Source organism: Berghia stephanieae, chromosome 1 (genome assembly GCF_034508935.2).
Source record: "Berghia stephanieae isolate SIO BIC M18660-M18661 chromosome 1, UCSD_Bste_1.3, whole genome shotgun sequence".
Lineage (NCBI taxonomy): Eukaryota > Metazoa > Mollusca > Gastropoda > Nudibranchia > Aeolidiidae > Berghia > Berghia stephanieae.
The window spans coordinates 101,283,143-101,303,614 of NC_088360.1; the positions used below are offsets into that span (position 1 = coordinate 101,283,143).

Sequence of the window (20,472 nt, forward strand, 5' to 3'; positions counted from 1 at the left end):
TGTTATTTTTTTTTTTTTTTTTCATTTGTAAAAACCAAAGAACACCTTTAGCTCCGGGGGCTCAAAAGAACCATTTTCATGTAAATAAAATATTGATATAAATATCTATTTTTTCCTTCAATTTCTATAAAACTTAAAGGCAGTCCACATGTGGCAGAGTGCACCTACAAAGAATAAATTTCCAACATTTGAAATATCAGTAATCTTGTAGATACTTTCAAATTCATCAACTGAAAAAAAACCATGGTATTTTACACTAATCCAGTAAAAAACAAAAAAAAGTAATGAAAAGTTTCACCATTCCATTGGCACACAGAAACATGAACTTGTGTGAGCGAAAACATCGTTAAAACAATTTGCCAACATGAGAATGTTACATACAGAAGATCAGACCAACAGAGTAATACACATGTATTCTTGCCAATACAAAAACCATCAGAATAGAAAACATCCCATCAATAAGTATTCTCATGGCCTGCCAAGACATACAGATTGGAGTTGGCACTGGTATCGTCGGTGGGACGACTCTCCAAACAAATCACCCTGTGGAAAGAATGTGGCATGTTTTTTATACATTGGATTACAAAAAGAAAAAGATCTATGAAGAAAAGAAATCTGGGAGCATAGGTGTCAAAAGGGGATCCCGATAGCTTAGTTGGTAGAGCACTCGCTTCAAAGGCAAAAGGACCAAGATCAATCTCAGGTGCGGGAGTGATTGGGTAGCTAAGTCTATTAGATCTAGCAGTAAGTACTTTGAAATAGACCAGCATCCTATCCAAAGGGTAGCAATAAACAATTGTTATTGTCTGTATCACGCTATAGAAACTGGGAAAATTCATGGGCATAATGGCACTACTTATAGGAGTCAAAAGATCAAAGAATTCACCATAATAGATAGATAATTAATCAAAACGAAGATAATTTTTTAAAAAGTATATCAGGAAACAGAATAATGCTTTACATATTTGTTTTTATGAGTTTTATGCACATCACAGTTTTAGCTAATCTTCAGTGCCATGAAAAAAAAAAATGATTAAAAAGTTAAAGAGTATTAATATAGAGTTAATGTGTGTTTAAAAGTAATTAAGAAAATAGTAAAATTTAAGGTAGGGGGGGGGGGGGGGGGGAATCACATAGAAAACAGAGAGAGATCCATCTATTGGTGATTTTATGACATACTAAGTATAATAAAGAAACCAGCAGAGGGTCATTGCCAAAATAAAGACTTTAAAAGAAATATAACAACAATTATTAAAAAATGGAGAGAGAAAAAGAGCATTTCTAAAAAGTGATCTTTAATTTATTTGTTTCATACCTGTCTGATCCCAGGAGACGAAAAACTCGTGTTTTATCACAGATTTCTTGAGTAACCTTCAATGAAAAAAAAAACAAAAAAACAATTTAAGCACCACAAAAGGAGTTTACAGTAAATTACATTCCTAAAATTGTGTCCTCTTGTTTTTTTATTCTTTTATTAATAATTTCCTGTATGTGTACCCATGATAATAGATATCTATTGACCACCATTTAAATGGAACAGTTTAAAACATTAGTCCTGTCTGTACTATTATATGGTTCTGGACATGGAAACTAACAAATGAAGAAGAAAAGAAACCGGATGCCTTCCAAATTAAATGCTTGAGAAGAATGTTGAGAATACAATGGTTACAGCATGTAACGAATGAGTGAATTTTGGAATTGGCAGAGGCAGAGAAAGTTAAGTGTTATGTTGAGAAGGAAAAGATGGAACAGGATTGGGCATGCCTTGAGGAGAAGGGAAAATGAGATAGGCTCCAAAGGGAAAGAGAGGGAAAGAAAGGCCAAAAACAACATGGCGTAGGACGGTGGATAAGAAGTGGAACAAAATTAGATGGCACTCCTGGCAGAAGGCCAGACTGCGGCCAAGGAACGAATGAAATGAAGTGGAAGGAAAATGTCAAGCCTTGTGCACCTCCTGGCACTAAGAGATTTTAGGTTAAGGTAAAGTCATTACACTCATAACCAATTGGACATGTATAATAAATCCTTACAGAGATGTTATGGAGGTTTACCAAGATAAACATAAGTGAAGATCTCACCTCGTTAGCTAAAAAGTTCCTTCCTTGCATCCCATGTTTGTGAAAGGCCAGGACACTGTCTTGTAACACCACTATAAAGACAGATTTTAATAATACATTTTTAAAATGCATGGTAATGATAAAGACCTTTGTTTTACAGGTTATTCTTTCAGAGCTTTCATAGTCTTTAAGGGTTCAATTATGAAAAGATAGAAATTGATGATTGAATGCACATAAGTTTAACGTTTCACAAAAATGTAACTTAATGCCCCTCCTACCCACCCATCCCCAACCCCACCTTTTCCTTAACCAGTCCAAAATACAATAATTAAAAACTTTTGTGGATAATAGCATATAATCTTCACAACGCACCAAAAGGAAATAAACACTGAGATAAATCTATTGAATATACATTTTGATCTGAACTGACAAAAGGTAAAATAGTTGGGTTTTTTTACTTTTATGAATCTCAAAACTGAAAGAAGAGGCTAGGGGCTATAAGCATAGCGCATTGCTGAGATGAAGACATGATTGTTACCTAATGAGTCCACCATACAGTCAAAATGAAGCTCTGCCTGTTGGCGCCTGCTGGACTTCAATCTTCCGGACATACTCACAACTTTTACGTATTCTGCAGAAATGTAAAATCAAAACATAATTTAATTACTTTTATTAACAGTTGTTAGTGGTAGCTGTCAAGTTTTATGCATAAATATTAATGACATATATACAAAAAATAACTGCACTATTAAATATACAGAAATTAAACATTTGATTGAAAAAGAGAGATGTCTATATTCACAATTCATCTGAGAAATGTATTCATTCCATTTGTCAACATGGTGTTTGCAATGAAAAAAATATTGTATGAAGACCAGACTTGCTATGAGTAACAAATTTAAAAAGCAGTATATTCTTTAGAAAAAATAAATAAGAACCCAAGAATAATGATTTCTAGCTTGTTTGTTAAATTATCATCTTAAAATGCATCAGAATAGTCTTCAAGTTCAAGTTCATAAAATGCAAAAGGCACAACGTGCCGATCACCACAAATTTTATACAAATTACTTAAATCTGTCACACTAGACTAATCATTGTAACTCCAATCATTCAGTCCTCCCTGTGTTCTTGTGTATGTGGAAAACATGTTGAAATGACGTGAAGTCTTCGATGTCTATTATGTCAAGTGGTAGTTTGTTACACAAGCCTATTGTTCAAGGAAAAAAACTGTTTTTGTATGTGGTTGATGGATATATTAGTCTCATGTTCATTTCTTATAAATAATAATGTGAAAATGAATGTAAGCTTCAATTTAATTACAAAAACAGATCAAATGAACGTTTCAGGTTTCCCCTTTATCAACAAAACAGGATGAATGAAACACCACAAATGAATGAGATAATGTGGTAGTGGCGTAGTTAAGATGAATCATTCATTTGATCTGTTTTTGTACTTAAATTGAAGCTTACATTCATTTTTACATTATTATTTATTTCTTCAAGCTTCGAGCAGCAACATTTACATATGTTCCTTTCTTACAAATATGAAAATACAATTTGGTTAAAATATCCAAATCTAGATGGGGGAAAAGTCTGATTTGGCAAAATTTGGCTAATAAAAATTTGTTTATCTCACACCATGCGAAGGGTTATTTAAGCCAACTAACCTTTGAACATCCCAGGTATTTAAACTTAATCATAATTATATTGGGAATTGATTATTTCTTCAACAAGCATTCTGTCTACAGAAGCAACGTTTTTTGTTTCATGCTTCATATTGTTTATAGAGATTTTATCCGTTTAGTATAGTGTAGTGACAGTTCGAGTGATTTGGACTAAATTAAAAATAAAATAGCTGTATTATATATTTGAGAAAGAAGCAACTCACTTTCATAACATATCAAGACGGTATCCTTCTCCAGATGTGTAACGTTGACAACCGGCAACAAATCACCTGATGATAAGAGTGAATTACATTCATTCTAACGGACAAGAAAAAGTCATCATACAAAACAATGGGATTATTGATCTGTGTTATCACTGAAAACTGATTCCCTCCTTGCACTAGGATAAAAACACTTTTTTGATAAACTAAAGACCAAAACTCAAAGTTCCAAATAACCTAATAAATTCACAGTAATTATTTTAAACCACTAGTTTAACTCATTCAATCCTAGAGATTTTTTCTACTTTTCAAAATTGGGAAAAATGTATTTAAAATGAGCATGTACATAGATAGTTTTATTCAACTATCATTAACATGTAAAACCTAAAAACATTAACTTTGATACTACGTCTATAATTTGTCTCAGAAAAATGTTATAAATAGGCATGGGAAAAAGTAACCTGGGTTAGCGACGGATATACTCGGTGTTAGGGTTGAGTGAGTTAATACATCTCTACGAGTAAAGAGATGTCATGAAATAAATGATGCTCCTGTTGATGCAGCCTGCATTGGGACTGCAGGAGCTTTGCATTACTGACTGCCAATTGGCATGAAATAAAACAACAATATGGTAAGCTTATGCTGCTTAATTTTGAATTATATCGATGTAGTGGGGTAACAGGGGGTCCCTATGGCTCAGTTGGTAGAGCACTCGCTTCATAAACAAAGGGACCGAGATCGATCTCGGGTGCAGTAGAGATTTTTTCTGAACCCCTGTCCACTCAGCAGTGTGGGTAGCTGGGTCTGATAAATCTGGTGGAAAGTACTTTGCAATAGACTAGCGTCCTATCCAAAGGTAGCAAGCAATTGGTATTGTCCGTTTCACGCTATAGAAACCGGATAAACTCCGGCTTCATGGGCCCATGGCTCTGAAGGACTACTTTTTCAGGTAACATTTTAAAAAACACTTCTAGCAGTAGAAAACAATAGCCATTTTCAATGACGTTTTATGTTCTTTGTGACAGTGGTTATTTCTTTCTACTGCTAGGGGTCGTTTTTAAAACGTGCCTCAGAACATCGTTATAATTAAAAATTAAGCAACACAAATTTCCATTTTCAAATTTTTAAAAATATTAATCTACTTATAACTTAAGGCTTATGTACACCATCCACAACTCCACATGCTTTTGCTTAGAAATATTTTTAGGAGTCTACAGAAAAGAACTTAAAAATACTAATAATAATAAGATTGGGTGATTCACCTATAAATTACATTATGATAAGAAAATTGGGTTTTTATGATGAAGGACTGGAGCCAATGCTTACCACAACATGACTCAATATCTGTGAACCAACTGGTGGCGCTGTTGAGATTGATGATGTCAAACTTTACATGATTTCTGTCTTGCCTATGGAGTCAATTGGAGATAAAGAGATAAAAAAAAAAGATTTCTTTTCAACAATTTCAAAACAACACAAATAATTATGTCTGCTTAACCCTTCACGGTTTTTTATTGTAACCTTACTCCAGATCCCTCCCCTTTTAACAAAAAGAATAGCAAGGTATAGAATTGGGATTCTGGCTTCATTTAGGCTTGAGTTGCATTGTTGTTAATGCTCTCTCAACAAGAACAGGCAAGACTGCATTTAATATCAGATGAATACTGAAGCAGTTCATTCCCCCCTTTATATAGTTGATATAATTTCATGATCATATTCTTCACAATTCCATGATATTCACAAAAAAATCTTTATCCATTTTTACACAATTCAATTCTTTTTCCTTTGTTTTCATTTTCTTTCTTTGCAAAAACAGAAGATTCACTCAAAACTCAATACATATCAGAACCAATCCAAGGCATATCGGTAAGTAAGGCAAAAATATTCTAAAATAAAAAATAAAGAAGCAAAAACCACCTGATTAAGAAATCAGAAAAGAAAATATACCAAATTCATGAAAGAAAAAAGTTTTGATTGAAAAGATGCATCAAATCTTACCCTTTCCGGACACCATAGCAGATCAACGGGTATTCCAACTCGGGGCTGATGAACATCTCAAACACATCCAATTGCTGCGGCATCTGCTCCGTTTCAAATGTCTGAAGGAAATGTAAATTTGTAAAAATCTAAGCTCAATTTAAAAACTTAAACCAAAATCTCTCTCTGTCTCTGTCTCTCTCTCTCTTTCATCTCAGCACAGTTAATTCTAAAATAACATTTAAAAAACGAGATTATTCTCACCTTCAGCAACATGAACTTGTTCAGTGGTTCATACCACTGCATCAGAATGACCGCATTGGTAGTGGCACCACACAAATAACGGTAACCATTATAAGGGTTGCGACCCACACAGCATCGGACACAGCCACGTGTATCAGGGACCTTGACAGTGGGCTGGAGACGTCTGAATAAGGAATAAATAATCATCCATTATGCTGTGTTACAAGATAATTACATGCCTTATCATTTATATAAGGCTCTCTTGGTAAAACAGTGTTTATGTTCCCCTTTTTTATTGACGAACGAGCATAAAAATAACAAAAAGCCTATACAGCGTACAAGATGTACATGTTTTCGTTTCATACTATCAAATGATCTATTTTAGCTGTACACAAAACAATTATTTGTTACAAGTCATCAATTCAATTGATTCTTTTTTTTTTTCTATCTAAGTTTAGTGAAGTCATTTCATAATAAATCGAATGAATCTGATCAAATTTTACAGCCAAACTGAATATTCATTGGTTCCCCTTTCAGATAATGAATTCCATATACTTTGCTAAGAACATTCATCACACTCTCTATAATGCCGATGTTTGCAACAGATATCCGGATGTTCCGTTTCAAGTTTATTTTGTTTCTGGACTGATTGTTGAGAATGTGAATTTATACTATTTTCTAGGATTGGTATAAAACTAACTTCGCAGCTCTTTTCTTATAGCGGCAGAGGTCACCAGATCTACTTTCTTTACACTGAGCTACGTGCATTGTGGGCTTTTCTTCTTCTTTTCTTCCTTTTAAATTTAAATTTTAACAATTTGAAGATTTCATTTCTTTTGGTCCAAAGCTACAACTAGACAGATACTAAGCATTCAAAGTCAATTCCAAAATTGTTTCTCCATTGAATAACCTTTTTCAATGGATGTCAATTTGTTATGGTAATATGTGACCATTATGTCAATCTAGTATTATGTAGGAATGAACTATATGAAGAAACAAGAGTTGAGAGCCATGATCATCAGAACTAAAATTTTATGTTTTTTGAAGTTGAAGAGGCATAACTCACTTTCCTCAATGGAGATATATTTTTGTAAATTAAATTGCATAAATTAAGCTTAAAATACTATTTCAAAGTTCAAATTCACCCAAAATAATAACACTTTGAGACGATTAATCACATATGGTATTCTGCTTACCTGGGAACAAGTTTCTCGGGAATTTTATTCATGGGCAAGGAGAACCTGCTTGTTTGTCTTTGCTGAAGCATAAGGAGGTCATGTCGATAAAGGGTGGGGGTTTTGCCTGAGAATAACCGACAACACCAAATAATCATTCACTGAGCTAAACTTGACAGAGAGGTTGAAAGGGAAGTTGAGTTTTAATCGGAGGGTGGCATTGCCATCTCAATGGTGTCACTGTCATGCAAACAGCAAGTAAAAAATTCTATCACTTCCTTAAGAAAAACACACACCAAATTTGGAAAAAACTTTAAATTACAATTCACCCTTAAACTTGAAAATCTAACAAACAAAACCCTTTGAAAGCTAAGTTTTCGCTTTAAAATAAAGTCAAAATCTAAATCTAAATCTACAATATTGCGGTGAAACAAAATTGTCAAAATCTTGGTTCTTTACCAAAAGTGTCCATAACAACTTTCTATTTAGTGTGTTACAGCTTGGGTTATAACCTAACTCTTTTAGGCCTAAAACTATATGCAAGATTGCCAAAGAATATTTTTTTAAAATATATATTTATAAATGTAATAAGCTGACAGATCTACTCACACACAACATACAATAAAATAAAATAATTTTAAAAACCTCACCTGACAATGACATGAGAATATCTTTGATGGTGTACAGCCAGATACATCGTCTGGCATGAACCTGGAAACATGAAACAAAACCGAGATTCAAAATTCAAAGTTTATTTTTAGGCAGTTGCAAATACAAAACAAATCAAAACACAATTTCTAGTTGACATAATCGTATTATTGAAAATAAGTATTTAAATACTTAAAGTATTTAAATTAAACTTGAGCTATCAATAAAATACCATGAGGCCTATAAGTGGTTGAAAGTCGTTTGTAAAAACAGTAATCAGAAGTTTGCATAAATAATTTTGAATACACAATTTCATTGACTAAAGATTACCCTATCAATGCTATGATAAAAGTTTGAAGCACAAATAAAATAAGAAAATTTCTTCACACAATTCAATAATTACCAGTTCTATAGAGGCTTCATGGATTTCATTTAAATTCAGAGTGTATAATCCTTCATTGGCACCCAGGAAGATGTATTGATCTGAAAAATGAAATGGGTGATAGAGAATAAAATCAAACCTAACACTTCAGAAATGAAGAAAATCACAAAGAAAACCAAATCCCTTATTCTTAAAAATGTAAACAGCAAAATAAATTAAATCATTTTCCTACACCTACAAAGGACAAAAAATCACAATCAGGATCAGACCAGCCACGAGTAACAAAAAAAAAAAAAAACTGTATATTCTTGGGGAGGAATCCAAAGTCCAAGAAAAAACAACTGTATCAACAAAAAGAAATTGAAATTGCTTAATTTACACCCTTGTCTATGTGACTTGTCAATTTAAAATGCTTTAGAATTGATGTTGTTTTAATTTTGACCACATTCTATTTAATACCAAAAAAAAATAATAACAACAACAACCACAATAATAATAATAATATAATAATAATAATAATAATAATAATAATAATAATAATAATAATAATAATAATAATAATAATAATAATAATAATAATAATAATAATAATTTTGCCAGTCCTCCTTTAAAATTTGATTGAAAAATCCAAATATGGAAGAACACATTTGCTCACAACAAAAATCATATTTATTTAATCTGAATCAATATCAGACCTTGGTAATACCTTCTCTCCTTTACTCTTTTATATCAAACTCCTTGCACCGTCCATTCTCATTTGTGACCTATCCTCTCAAACTGGTATTATGTCAGGCTAAACCAGATGTTCAATTTGAATTCAAAGTTGATTTGTTGAAAAACATGATTGTTGAAAGATATTATTTTATTTTTTGCTTTGATTATCATGATTTAAAGAGATTTCATTTATGCTCCTGAATAAAGCGTATTTACTTATCCAAGGCTAAGAATTATGACAATAAATTAAATTTCAAGCCTCTCAACCACCTTGATATAATATCATTTTGAGATGGTTGTGTCATATTGTATACCAGTATGAAAAAGATTCATCTAAGATCAAATGAGTTAGTTGATAAAAATGATAAAATGGAGAGAAAAAATTAAGAGATCTATAACAGCTGCCATATATTCATCTTCTGCAACTATTTTCAGTGAACTGTTCTAGTATACATTTTTGCCCCTCAATTGCACTTCAAATACTTTTCCATAATCCCAGAATGTAACTTATGTAACAGGGGTCCCGATAGCTCAGTTGGTAGAGCACTCAATTCACACCTAAAGGGACCGAGATCGATCCCAGGTGCAGTCAAGATTTTTTTCTGACCCCCCTGTACCCAGCAGTGATCGAGTAGCTGGGTCTGTTAGATCTGGTGGAAAGTACTTTGCGAAAGACAGTGTCCTATCCAAAGGGTAGCAAGCAATTGCTATTGTCCATTTCACGATCGGGATAAATTCCAGCTCCATGGGCCTAATGGCTCTGAAGGACGACTAATAATCCCAGAATGTAACACTGTGGGATAAAAAATACCATTTCTAAATATGACAAACAGTGAACACAAACTGTATACCTCTGGTTTCAGGATGCACCCAGCTGGCTGTACAGTTGATGTGTAATGGACAGCCATTGAATACTTTAGAAAAACATGCACCCATCTGAAATGTGTACAATTTTATAATTAAGGGATTCTACATACAATTTACAAAGTTATCTGGTAAAACTAAAATCTACAAACTAAATATGAACCATTCATCAAGTTTTCATTTTTAACGAAAAAATTCCCTTAATGTATCCTCAAGAGAAACTTTTTTTTTAGGGTCTATCTCAAGAAAACACTGAGATAACCTCGGCATCAATGTGGCTCTGAGGCTCAGCAGTACCATGTCTCGTCCCAAAAGTCAAGTGTTAAGCAATGGTCAGTGACCGAATGAGTGACAGTGATTGTTAAATAAATCTGACCCCAAAGTTGTGTCTTTCCATGCAGTGGGAATAAATGAAACATTGAGAAGTGCATTGAGCATGGTTAATCCCTGGAAATGGGCTACTATATAAATGTTCACATTTATTTATTTATTAGCTGCAGTTCTGCACTGCTAAGTGAGCAAAATAGATAAAGTTTCTTGTTCAAGTAAAAAACGAGAAAGCCTATGCTTCTCCCAATTGGACATATAATCCCTTTTCCACCCTACCTCCAAATTCTTTATCTATCTACTTAATGTCAACTTTACAAGAGTTAATCTGATTTAAGTAAACTTACATGAACTTGGGGTGTGGGCGGCAAACCGTTGCTCACAGGTCTCTGATGACTAGAAACATTCTGATGAAGTAAACGATTAAACAAACATATTTAACATGGCTTTTAACAAAAAAGAATGTAATAATGGGGTAAACTACTATTCAAATATAGGCGCCAAGAACTATGAGCTAGAGAAAGAACAACAACAATATTACTGCTAACTCTTGATAACGATTTGAAACAAATCAAATCAATGACAAAACCAGATTAACATCACTGGTATAAAAAAGGCATAAGACAGAAACAATTGGAGAATTTTCAGAACAAGAATAAGAAATACAGCCTAAGCTGTGAAGTCGAATAATTGAGATTGGAAGGCTTTAAGTCAAAGTCAATCAGCAAATCTGAAGTATTTGGTAAGTGAGAAAATAACAAGGTGGGGAGTAAGCAATGTATAAACAAAAAGAAAAAAAAAAAATTTGTGCTACTAGATTCTCAAAAAAAAACCTAAGAGTTAGTATAAACTGTAGTACCCGAAAAAATGTAAGAGAAGAGAGAGAAACTATTTTAGAGTGTTCTAATTTAATATTCAGATACTTTAAAATATTATAATCCTCCTTGACTAGGGTAGGTCACCTCAATTCCATACGCTTCAGAATGTGTCACATAGAACCTTTTTGTGTGTTTAACTTACATAATGCTCTTTTTTAAGGTGTATTGAATTTTTTAATAATCAGAATATCTTGAATTTTTTTTTTTTTTTTTTGTTTGTTTGTTGCTTTAGGTCTCTTCCAACACAATTGAGGTTATATGAGAGACCGCTGAAACAAAAAACAAGCAATCTAACAAAAATAGTACAAATGTAAATCAAAATCATAACCTAAAGATATCATAAGCTAAATTATAAATAACCAAGAACAAACAGGCAGAAGATTTACAGAAAAAAAAATATCCCCTGTCAAAAATACAATCACAAACCAAAGAAGCAGGATAGGCTAGTAAAGAGAAGAAGAAACGACATCACTATCGGATCGTATACCCATGCGAACATCATAGGTATATGATTCAAGGGTGATGCTCCCATCCAACCACCCGCTATCTTGAATTTCACATAAAAATCAACACACATACCAGTCATTATGAACTGTAATTCGAAATATTGTCATAAATGAAGCTAGCCGATAGTTCAAGAATTTGGTTCCTTTTCCAAGTTGAAACCAAGTTGTCTACCATGAGTTGTCACACAATCTTTTAATTTGCACCACTATAATAACCGATTCTGTAAAAATATTTCCTTCAATCACTCGTGTACAATTTTGATCTTAATGATAAGCAGAGATGTTAAATTTATCATTTACATAAGTGTTTTGTCAGTAAAGCTTTTAACGCGTAATTTTCTCTCTCGTACAGATTTGGGGCATGCCACTTTACCCTATACCCCAAAGCCTACATGCCTCGCCCCAAATCCGAACTGCTAATCCAAGTATCCAAAAGATCACATTAGTTTCAAAATGTCAATATTTATACAGCGCATATCCAATAAACGTGAGTCTAAAAACAAGGGGTTCAAAACCAACAGTAACACTGTTTCAATATGTGTCGATAACCATTACTATCATGCCTTTTGACTTTTGTGTTAATTTAATCTGTCGTATGATAAAGGGGAAAGCTGAAACGTCTACACCATTCTTCTTTTTACATAAACTGAAGCTAAAATTCTAACACATCATTGTTATATAAACTTTATTTTGAAAATATGTTAGGCTGTATGACTATACATTTAATGCTGTACGGGTCTGGGGCAGGCCAGGTACGGATTTGGGGCATGAGCATACGTATTTGGGGCAGGGGGGTTTGGTAAGCTATTTTCGTTTTTTTAGCTCACATGTATTTACATCAAACCAATCAAAAGACGTAAAATAATTGAGTTTCTCAAACAGTGGAGAGTTTATTTGAACCAATCTGCAGTTAGAGCTGTTAGAATTTGAGGTACAGAAAAAGGATTTGAGGCGACCTACCCTACAGTAAACAGCATATTTTTTTTAAAAAGATGATTGACAGTCCAAGATATCATTTATCATCATCATCATCATTTGATCAAACCAAAAAGGATGATAAATTTCAAAGCAGGCAAATTTTGAGTGTAATCTTTATACATCTTTATCAGAAATGATAACTTAAAAGAGATAAATTCTCTTCTCAGTGAGATGTGTAGTCACTTAATGACTAAGTCTATTCTAAACTCCACACTTACAACACTTTCTTCCTTCTTAACTCTCCGTCGTGGTGGAATGGCAGGAGGTGGCTCTTCCCCCCTGCCAGCTCTTGAATCAGGGGATTCCCCATTTTCTGATGTTGAGGATGAGGACATTATTCCATTTATGTGTGGGGATCTCTTGGGGGGCAATGTGGGTGGAGGGCCATTATCATCAGGGGAATCCTTTGAACTCAATTTATTATCATCTTTCGACACTGGGAAGACAACAACAACAAAATTAAAATCGAGCTGAATAACTAAAATCAGCTTGTCTCTAATATAGTTGAAGTTACAAGAAAGTGAGAGCATACCATCCCACCAGTTCACATCATTGGAGTATTTCTCCATTTAAGGGCAGGATTAGATAATATAAGACTGGAAATTTAAGTGTTTTGAACTTAATTAATTCTTTTGGAGATGAAATTGAGAAATGACAGTTTATTTATGAGAAGAAGAAAACTCACCATAAGCGAATTAAATAAAACCCATATCTGACTAGATGATACATATCAAGCTTCAATTTTCATACTAAACAAAGCTTTCTGTTCTCATCCTCCATCTACATGCTTGTTTTTTGTTGAATTTATATAGATAACTAAAATAGCTATGCCCCCTTTGTGTTAAATTAATCTAAATCAATCAAATAAAGTTAACGTACAGTCATTCAATTCCATTCCTGGAAGTGATGATGGTAGTGATGCCTGTGGTGTCAGAGTTAACATCCTGTCAATCAGAGCCTCAATGTCAGGCCCAGAGTCTGTAAAAGCTTTCCCATCTTCCTTGCCTTCTATATTGGACATCAGATCTTGAAATTCATCAGAATTTATCCGGTCAATTGTTCTTGGAGGCTAAGATAATAACAATAAATATTAAGAGAAATTAAGGAGGCATAAATTAAAAATTTAAAAATAAAAAGGAAATAAATGCGGCTATGTGGTCTTGTGGTGTGACACTCGCTGTCGGATCGGAAGGTCCTGAGTTCAAGCCTCGTTCGGCGCATAGTTGGGAGAAGGCTCTTCACTCACATTCTCTCACCATACTCAGGTGTAAAATGAGTACCTGGCCTTTAACAGCGGTGTCTCTGTTCGAAAAAAAAATTGTAATATCGCCTAACAGGCGTCATGTCCCATCCTACACGTTAAATGTTGCTGTGGGCCAGGGGCCCCTTGTAAAGCGCTTTGAGCACGTTTAGTGGATATTGCCCTATATAAAAGCTCAATTTTTAAAATTTATATATTGGGTAAAGGGGCGGGGATGAAAAGTCTAAAATATCTATGTACCAGTAAGTTTACAATGACAAATCACATGGCTATTAAAACAGAACTAAGCTATCAATTTCAATACTTTGAATTTGACTTTGAAATGGACAGACAGAATTGCAAATGAAAGTATTCTGGATCAGCTAAGGACTACTTGCAGGATAAAGTTTATTTTGATTTTTTTAAAAAACTGCATTTATATCGCACAATATCCACTAAACGTGCTCAACGCGCTATATAAAGGGTCCCTGGCCAACAGCAAATTTAACATGTAGGACAAGACATAATGCCTGTTAGGTGATATTACAATTTATTTTTCGGAGACAAAACTGTTAACATAGCGGCCAACTTTTCAAAGAGCTAAAATGGGACACACTAATTCACACAACTGTCATGACCAAAAAATGTCAGTATGTTTGGACTATTATAATCTATAATCTAGATTTTGAGCTATACTCACTATTTGTTTGTTCCTTGTTTAAATTTGCTTGTCAAAAAATCATAATCCTGGTACATGCCAGGGTCATTTCCTTACATATATACAATAAATTTTTTTTCTTCTTTTTCTTTAGATTGCCAAATCGGGGGAGTCCGATTTAATCAGGACAGCTATGTGTTAACTCATTCTACACCCGAGTACGGGTATGAGAATGTGAGTAAAGAGCCTTTTCCAAGGACTTTACCATGCACCACTTACAATGGGACTGAACCCAGGACCTTCCAATCCAAAGCGAGTGTCATACCACTAGATCACATAGCCAAACAGTGGAAAAGGATTGTGGCACAATTGAGTGTGGCAATTAATAGAGATAATGAAGACATCAGTATGTGAGGGAGATAAAGGCGTTTTAAAAAATGTGACAACATTTGAACACTGGTAGACCCAGTTGACATATTTTTAAAAATCAATGTTAGAATAACTAGAGGCATTTCTTGCCAGGATCCTTTTCTAAAATGACAGTCGTACAATCATAAAAACTATTTTTCAGCCTCTCACCTTGGGTGGGGGCACAGGTGGTGGTGGTGAAATAATGTTGAACTGTAAGGTGGGTCTGAAGAAGAAAAAAAAAGGATATGTTAGAAATAATGAATTACTGAAATTGTGCAGATTTGGAATGCTGCAGATGGTCAAATGATTTCAAACATAATCCTCCAACTTTCTCTACAACAAACCTGTCAAAATAAAAATGATTAAAATTAAAATAAATTCAATTTTTAACACCATATCATAACAAAAAAATACTTTGGAGTTAATCCTATTATGAAAATAAATGTAAAGAGCAATTTTAATGCTTTGAGCTGACACAAAAATCAACATCACGAGTATATTTTCCTTCAGTCTGTCTCACAAAATGTCTCTCAAATGCTCAAATGGTATCCAGCTCAAGTTCATTCAAAGATTTCTTCAGATCTTTCTGTTCATCCAGATATGAAAGAAGAATTGGGTCTGTTAGATCTGGTGGAAAGTACTTTTGGATGGACTAATGTCCTATCCAAACGGTAGCAAACAACTGCTGCTGCCTGTTCAAAGCTGAAGACACATGAGAAACATGATGTCCATGAGCTTTGACCCTAGATGGATTACTATTCTGTCCACATACACAATCGACATGTATACAAACACACTCACACATACACACAAACAACATAGTATTAATCCAACTTTACATGTTTTATATATAACATAAGCGATTAGGGCATTTATAAATTGGATAGATTAGTGAATCTATTATCTATATATTAAGCAGGTTTGCTTCCTTTGTGATAATCATTGGACAAGGAAAAACAGCTGTGAGAATCTTACAAACAACAACAAAATATTCAGATAGTCAACTTTCTTTTAAAGGAAAAGTTTGTAAAAGATGTTCATACAAAATGGAAAATCAATACAATTTAATTTGGATTTACTTCATTATTATAACATCCGATCTTTTATGTAAGATAGGACTAGTAATGTAACTATATGGCAGTTTGCTGAGTGAATATGAGGAACAGCGAACAGATATTATCACCAAAAAAAAAAAAGGTGGGAATACAAATTCTTTTCATGCAAGAGAGGAATATGAAACTTCTGATACACAAAATCTACATTCTCGTCAAACAAAATTTTCTTTCTATAACTAACAACATTTCTGATTACTACGAGATAACACATTTTTCATGATAATGCTTATCCTCAGGTCTCTCAGTAATATCTTGACTGAAAAGAAAAATGTTTATAATTATCCAGAATTCCTCAATTACTATTGGACTGAATACCATAAGCTAATCTTTACAATATGCGATGTACCAAATGTCACATAAACAAAGAAGAGCCTCAAGAAAATTTAAAGACTGTCTGTATACGTTACCATACAGAGAGATACATTTACAACATTTGAAGATTATATGTTTGAAGACATGCAACTAATCCATTGGTGAGTATAATGGTTCAATTACTTTTTTTTTTTTAAACAAAGCTAATAATTTTATGACAAATTAAGGAAAACTATAAACATTGCAGAAAAATATCAGTAACTTTTCTTAAACACTCTTATAATTGAAACAAAAAGGATGTAAAGATATAATCTAATTTCCATGTAATCAAATGTCTTGATTTTGATTGCAAACATTTTGAGAAAGCTTTCTGTTTTCATTAAGTCTTGTTTAAATGGTTTAGATGGTTTAAAACATAAAAAAAAAGAAAGATATTACAAAAGAAATCACCAAATCAAATTTAACAAACATAAAATTAATTTTACAAACGTAAAATGAAATATTGATGTCTTAACACTATTGCTTTTAACATGAATGAGAATCAAATAAATATGTTTAATATTCATTATGTTGAACGCGATAGAGTTAATTGTATAAATAATTCTTATTAACTGGCTTCAAATATTCTTAATCATAACAATGACATTTTCATATCTATTGTTAAAAAAATAAAATGATTGTTAAAATAAAAAATAGAATAAGTAACAATTGATTATATCAAGATATCATTCACCGTTGAATCTTTCGTGGGTAATACAAATCAATGAAATTTTTTTTAATGAATTAGTAATTGATCAGCTTGATGAGTGAGGTGCACTGAAAAAGAATAACTCTGGGCAATTATGGACCCACACCAAAGGCACTGTGAAGCAAATTTTTTTTTAATTTACAAAGTAACATTATTGGAAAACTGTTCAATTTCTACCTCTGAATATTGCACAGGATTCGATATTTTTAAAAACATATATCAAGAGGTGGTTGTAACTTTTGAGAGCGAATAAGGAGGCACAATCACAAAACCAAAACATATAGGTAAAAATATCTAGGGCAATTTAATGGAATAAAAAGGTAATAAAGCTACTTGCCATTAATGAAAACTATTTTATGGCGTATCACATAACTTTTGAGAGATTGCTAATACATCACTAAATATTTCTAATTTCTATAATAATTACTTTTCTTTACATCTCATTACGATGAATACACATGGTTTTTTAACAATGTTTAAAATAAAAGCATCAAAGGAACTTTCATTCTTTATAAAATGATCTCCTATCAATGCAACATAAAGAGATGATTTTGTGCAAGCTTTGATTACAAAGTGAAAGATGGTTGTATTAATGTGGTGACCAGCTGTAAATTACTGAAAAGAAAGTGTTTACAGTCATGAAGACGTTTTACTCGATCTATTTGCATTAAAAGCAAAATTCAAAAATATATAAAGTTACTTTTGTGCCGTCTACATGAATGAGATAAATAATATGGTATCATGGTGAATAAAAAGCCAATGTCATATCATCAGTCTTGGGAAGAAAGTTGTCGTGGTCAGGTATGGTCATTTATAAATAAAACAGGCTTCATGCCATACGTCTACAAACATGAACAAACAAACAAGGGTTACTATCCTCCAGTGTCTTACTTCTCACTGCCATTAACTGCTGGGTGATCTGTTTCTTCTTCGAGGCACAAACTACTCCGATGGCCTCTGAAACAGGCAACACACATCCATGTATGCAAGATACTTTAATGCTACTATATGCTGTGTGCAAGTATATACAAACTGACGGTAGCTTTGTATTTTGTGCAATACTAAACAGGGAAATGTGTCGAGCAAGAGAAAGACTCTAATTATAAATGGTGGATTTTAGACAAAATTAAGATAGGAGTATCAGTCAGTCTGAAGATCCATCTAATCATGAGATAGTGAAGCATGAAAATTTCAATATCATTCTGATGCAAGATGTCAAAGGTGTTGCAAGAAATCCAATTCACTCCAACCATTTAATCAATTCTTTAAATAATGAAATTTAAACATTTTCTATGAAAATTCAAATCACAAATTTTGCACCAGCTTTGATACATTCCAACATTAAGATTTTCTATACAATTGCTTTAAGACTTAATAACCCTATAATTTGTGACAATTTTTACAAAAGTGAATATTGAAAATTTATGAAAAACTGCATCCATTTCACTTTTAACTTTAAGTTCATTTTTTATAAAATAAAAAATAAAAAACCCCATTCTACTTTATTGTTGGTGATGACTTATTATCTATTAATTTTCCATAACTCGGCCTTTACCTGTTTCTCCTTTAGTTACTCTACAGTATTAAGAGTTTTATTACTTTGCATATACTTTCAACATATTGCATAGTTGAATTTAGATTATAAATATGTCAGGACTGATTGTCCCATATGTCTCTTTTGAAAGTCTTATCTTGTAACTTTGTGATCTTAGCTTCAGACAGAACCCATTGTCAATTTGTCTTTAATAAAAATGTCAAAGAGTTGCAAGTGAAACTGAAAAACATCATAATGAACAAGCTGAGATGATGTTCATTAACTTTATGGATCTTGCAAAATCTTTTTTTTTCTCTCACAAATGTTAAGATAGGATATTTTTACATATCCGTATATATTTTGATAGATATTGGCTTTAGCACAGGTCGTATGAGTTCAAGCCCTTCTATTTTTGTTAACCTGATGTTATTCTTAAGATGTTTAGACTCATAAACTTTAGTTTAATTTCTTTATCAATTAGCATTGTGGTAGAAAAAGCATTAAGTTATTAAGGAGTAACTGCTTTATAAATCAAAATTATCATATGAAAAACATTGACCTTTTAGCATGTATAATGAAGAGCATAAAGGATCATAATACAGTCTTAGCTGCTTAATTGGAATAGCAACATTATCCAGAAACTGTTCCAATTAAACACGTTCTCAGATTCCTTCGGATGGCTTCATAATTGGAACAATCTATCAAGACCACAACCATGTCGTAACCATAATAACATTTGTAGCATTTAATAAATGAAGTAAATATAACAAAAGTAATGCAGAACTTCCTTTCCATTGCTTGTTTACAATTTTGCATTCCATTCATCATGATATTCAATAGTGACATGCGTTGCCATAGTAGCAGAGGTAAAGAGAATAAGTGACTATTTGATGTTTACACAGCTACACAGAATTGCCATCTCATTCATAACCCTCAGTTTTACAAATTAAATTAAAGACACATAAAATTTGTTCCATCTTAGTTTATACAATAGATTGCACAATGTCATCCAATGTGGCATGCTCATCAAAAGCAAGCTATCATTTTCTTTTTAACCTGTGCTCTTATTGCATTATTCATAGCTCCCTAAGATGCTCAATTTGTAAAGTCTTAACGTTTAAGATAAAAGGGAGTTGATTCTAAGTGACTCAATGGCGTTGTTGATTGTGAAACTACAATGATATCATTATTCTTGCTCTTTAAATAATACATTTTGTTTTAAGAGTTTTTTCTTTTAAAAAAAAAAAAAAGGACCAAAAAAAATTTTTGATGATGCTCAGAAATTGTTCCATTAACCAACGTACATTCATATTAGCAGACAGATTGTTCCAATTATTCTGCTGTCCAATTAAACAACTTTCCAATTATCGACTTTTAGAGTACAGTAATATCAATTTTTCCTTGACAAAAATGACAACATGGTCTTTAATTCCAATTCTTATAAATAGCTACAACTTTTTTTTTCATTTCTGAAAATGCATAAAAGATGGGATCAACACCGTTATCCACAACATGGAAACAAATTGAACTTAATTCATTTCACAAGCTTTTACCTTTGAGTGAGCTCCTCTTCTACACACTCAAGTAAGCTCCTAAGAAAAAGAAAATGCATCAATTTTACCCCTTTATCATCTGATTTGATGACAAATAACGTGCTATTGGAGTATGTATACATTATGTTGTGTGCCATGCCACAATGCTATGTATGCCTCTTTCGAAGATTTTTTCTTTTTTATCACAGTCTCATTAAAAGTGGTAGTTCTCATCATCCTTGGATCGTTTTAAATGTGCAGTCTTTAAATAACAAACTTTCATGTCTCC

At 32.8% G+C, this 20,472-nt stretch overlaps 1 protein-coding gene across 3 annotated transcripts in view; it reads right to left on the reverse strand.

Moving 5' to 3' along the window:
• Window positions 1–121: 121 nt before the first annotated feature.
• The window catches only part of LOC144962554 (mitogen-activated protein kinase kinase kinase kinase 3-like), a 36,819-nt gene continuing 16,468 nt past the window's right edge, over window positions 122–20,472 (reverse strand). The window contains exons 16-33 of one of the 3 annotated variants that reach the window (XM_078895585.1): window positions 20,205–20,243; window positions 18,009–18,074; window positions 15,111–15,165; window positions 13,513–13,702; window positions 12,852–13,069; window positions 10,619–10,678; window positions 9,932–10,016; window positions 8,388–8,467; window positions 7,987–8,047; window positions 7,358–7,463; window positions 6,183–6,345; window positions 5,940–6,040; window positions 5,268–5,350; window positions 3,945–4,010; window positions 2,596–2,688; window positions 2,079–2,149; window positions 1,316–1,371; window positions 122–543 (exon numbers count right to left, since the gene is read on the reverse strand). In XM_078895585.1, the coding sequence (XP_078751711.1) occupies window positions 456–543; window positions 1,316–1,371; window positions 2,079–2,149; window positions 2,596–2,688; window positions 3,945–4,010; window positions 5,268–5,350; window positions 5,940–6,040; window positions 6,183–6,345; window positions 7,358–7,463; window positions 7,987–8,047; window positions 8,388–8,467; window positions 9,932–10,016; window positions 10,619–10,678; window positions 12,852–13,069; window positions 13,513–13,702; window positions 15,111–15,165; window positions 18,009–18,074; window positions 20,205–20,243 (1,681 nt within the window). In that variant the 3' untranslated portion in view covers window positions 122–455. The remainder of the gene's footprint in view (window positions 544–1,315; window positions 1,372–2,078; window positions 2,150–2,595; window positions 2,689–3,944; window positions 4,011–5,267; window positions 5,351–5,939; window positions 6,041–6,182; window positions 6,346–7,357; window positions 7,464–7,986; window positions 8,048–8,387; window positions 8,468–9,931; window positions 10,017–10,618; window positions 10,679–12,851; window positions 13,070–13,512; window positions 13,703–15,110; window positions 15,166–18,008; window positions 18,075–20,204; window positions 20,244–20,472) is intronic. The other 2 variants (XM_078895586.1, XM_078895588.1) reach the window with 2 other exon arrangements.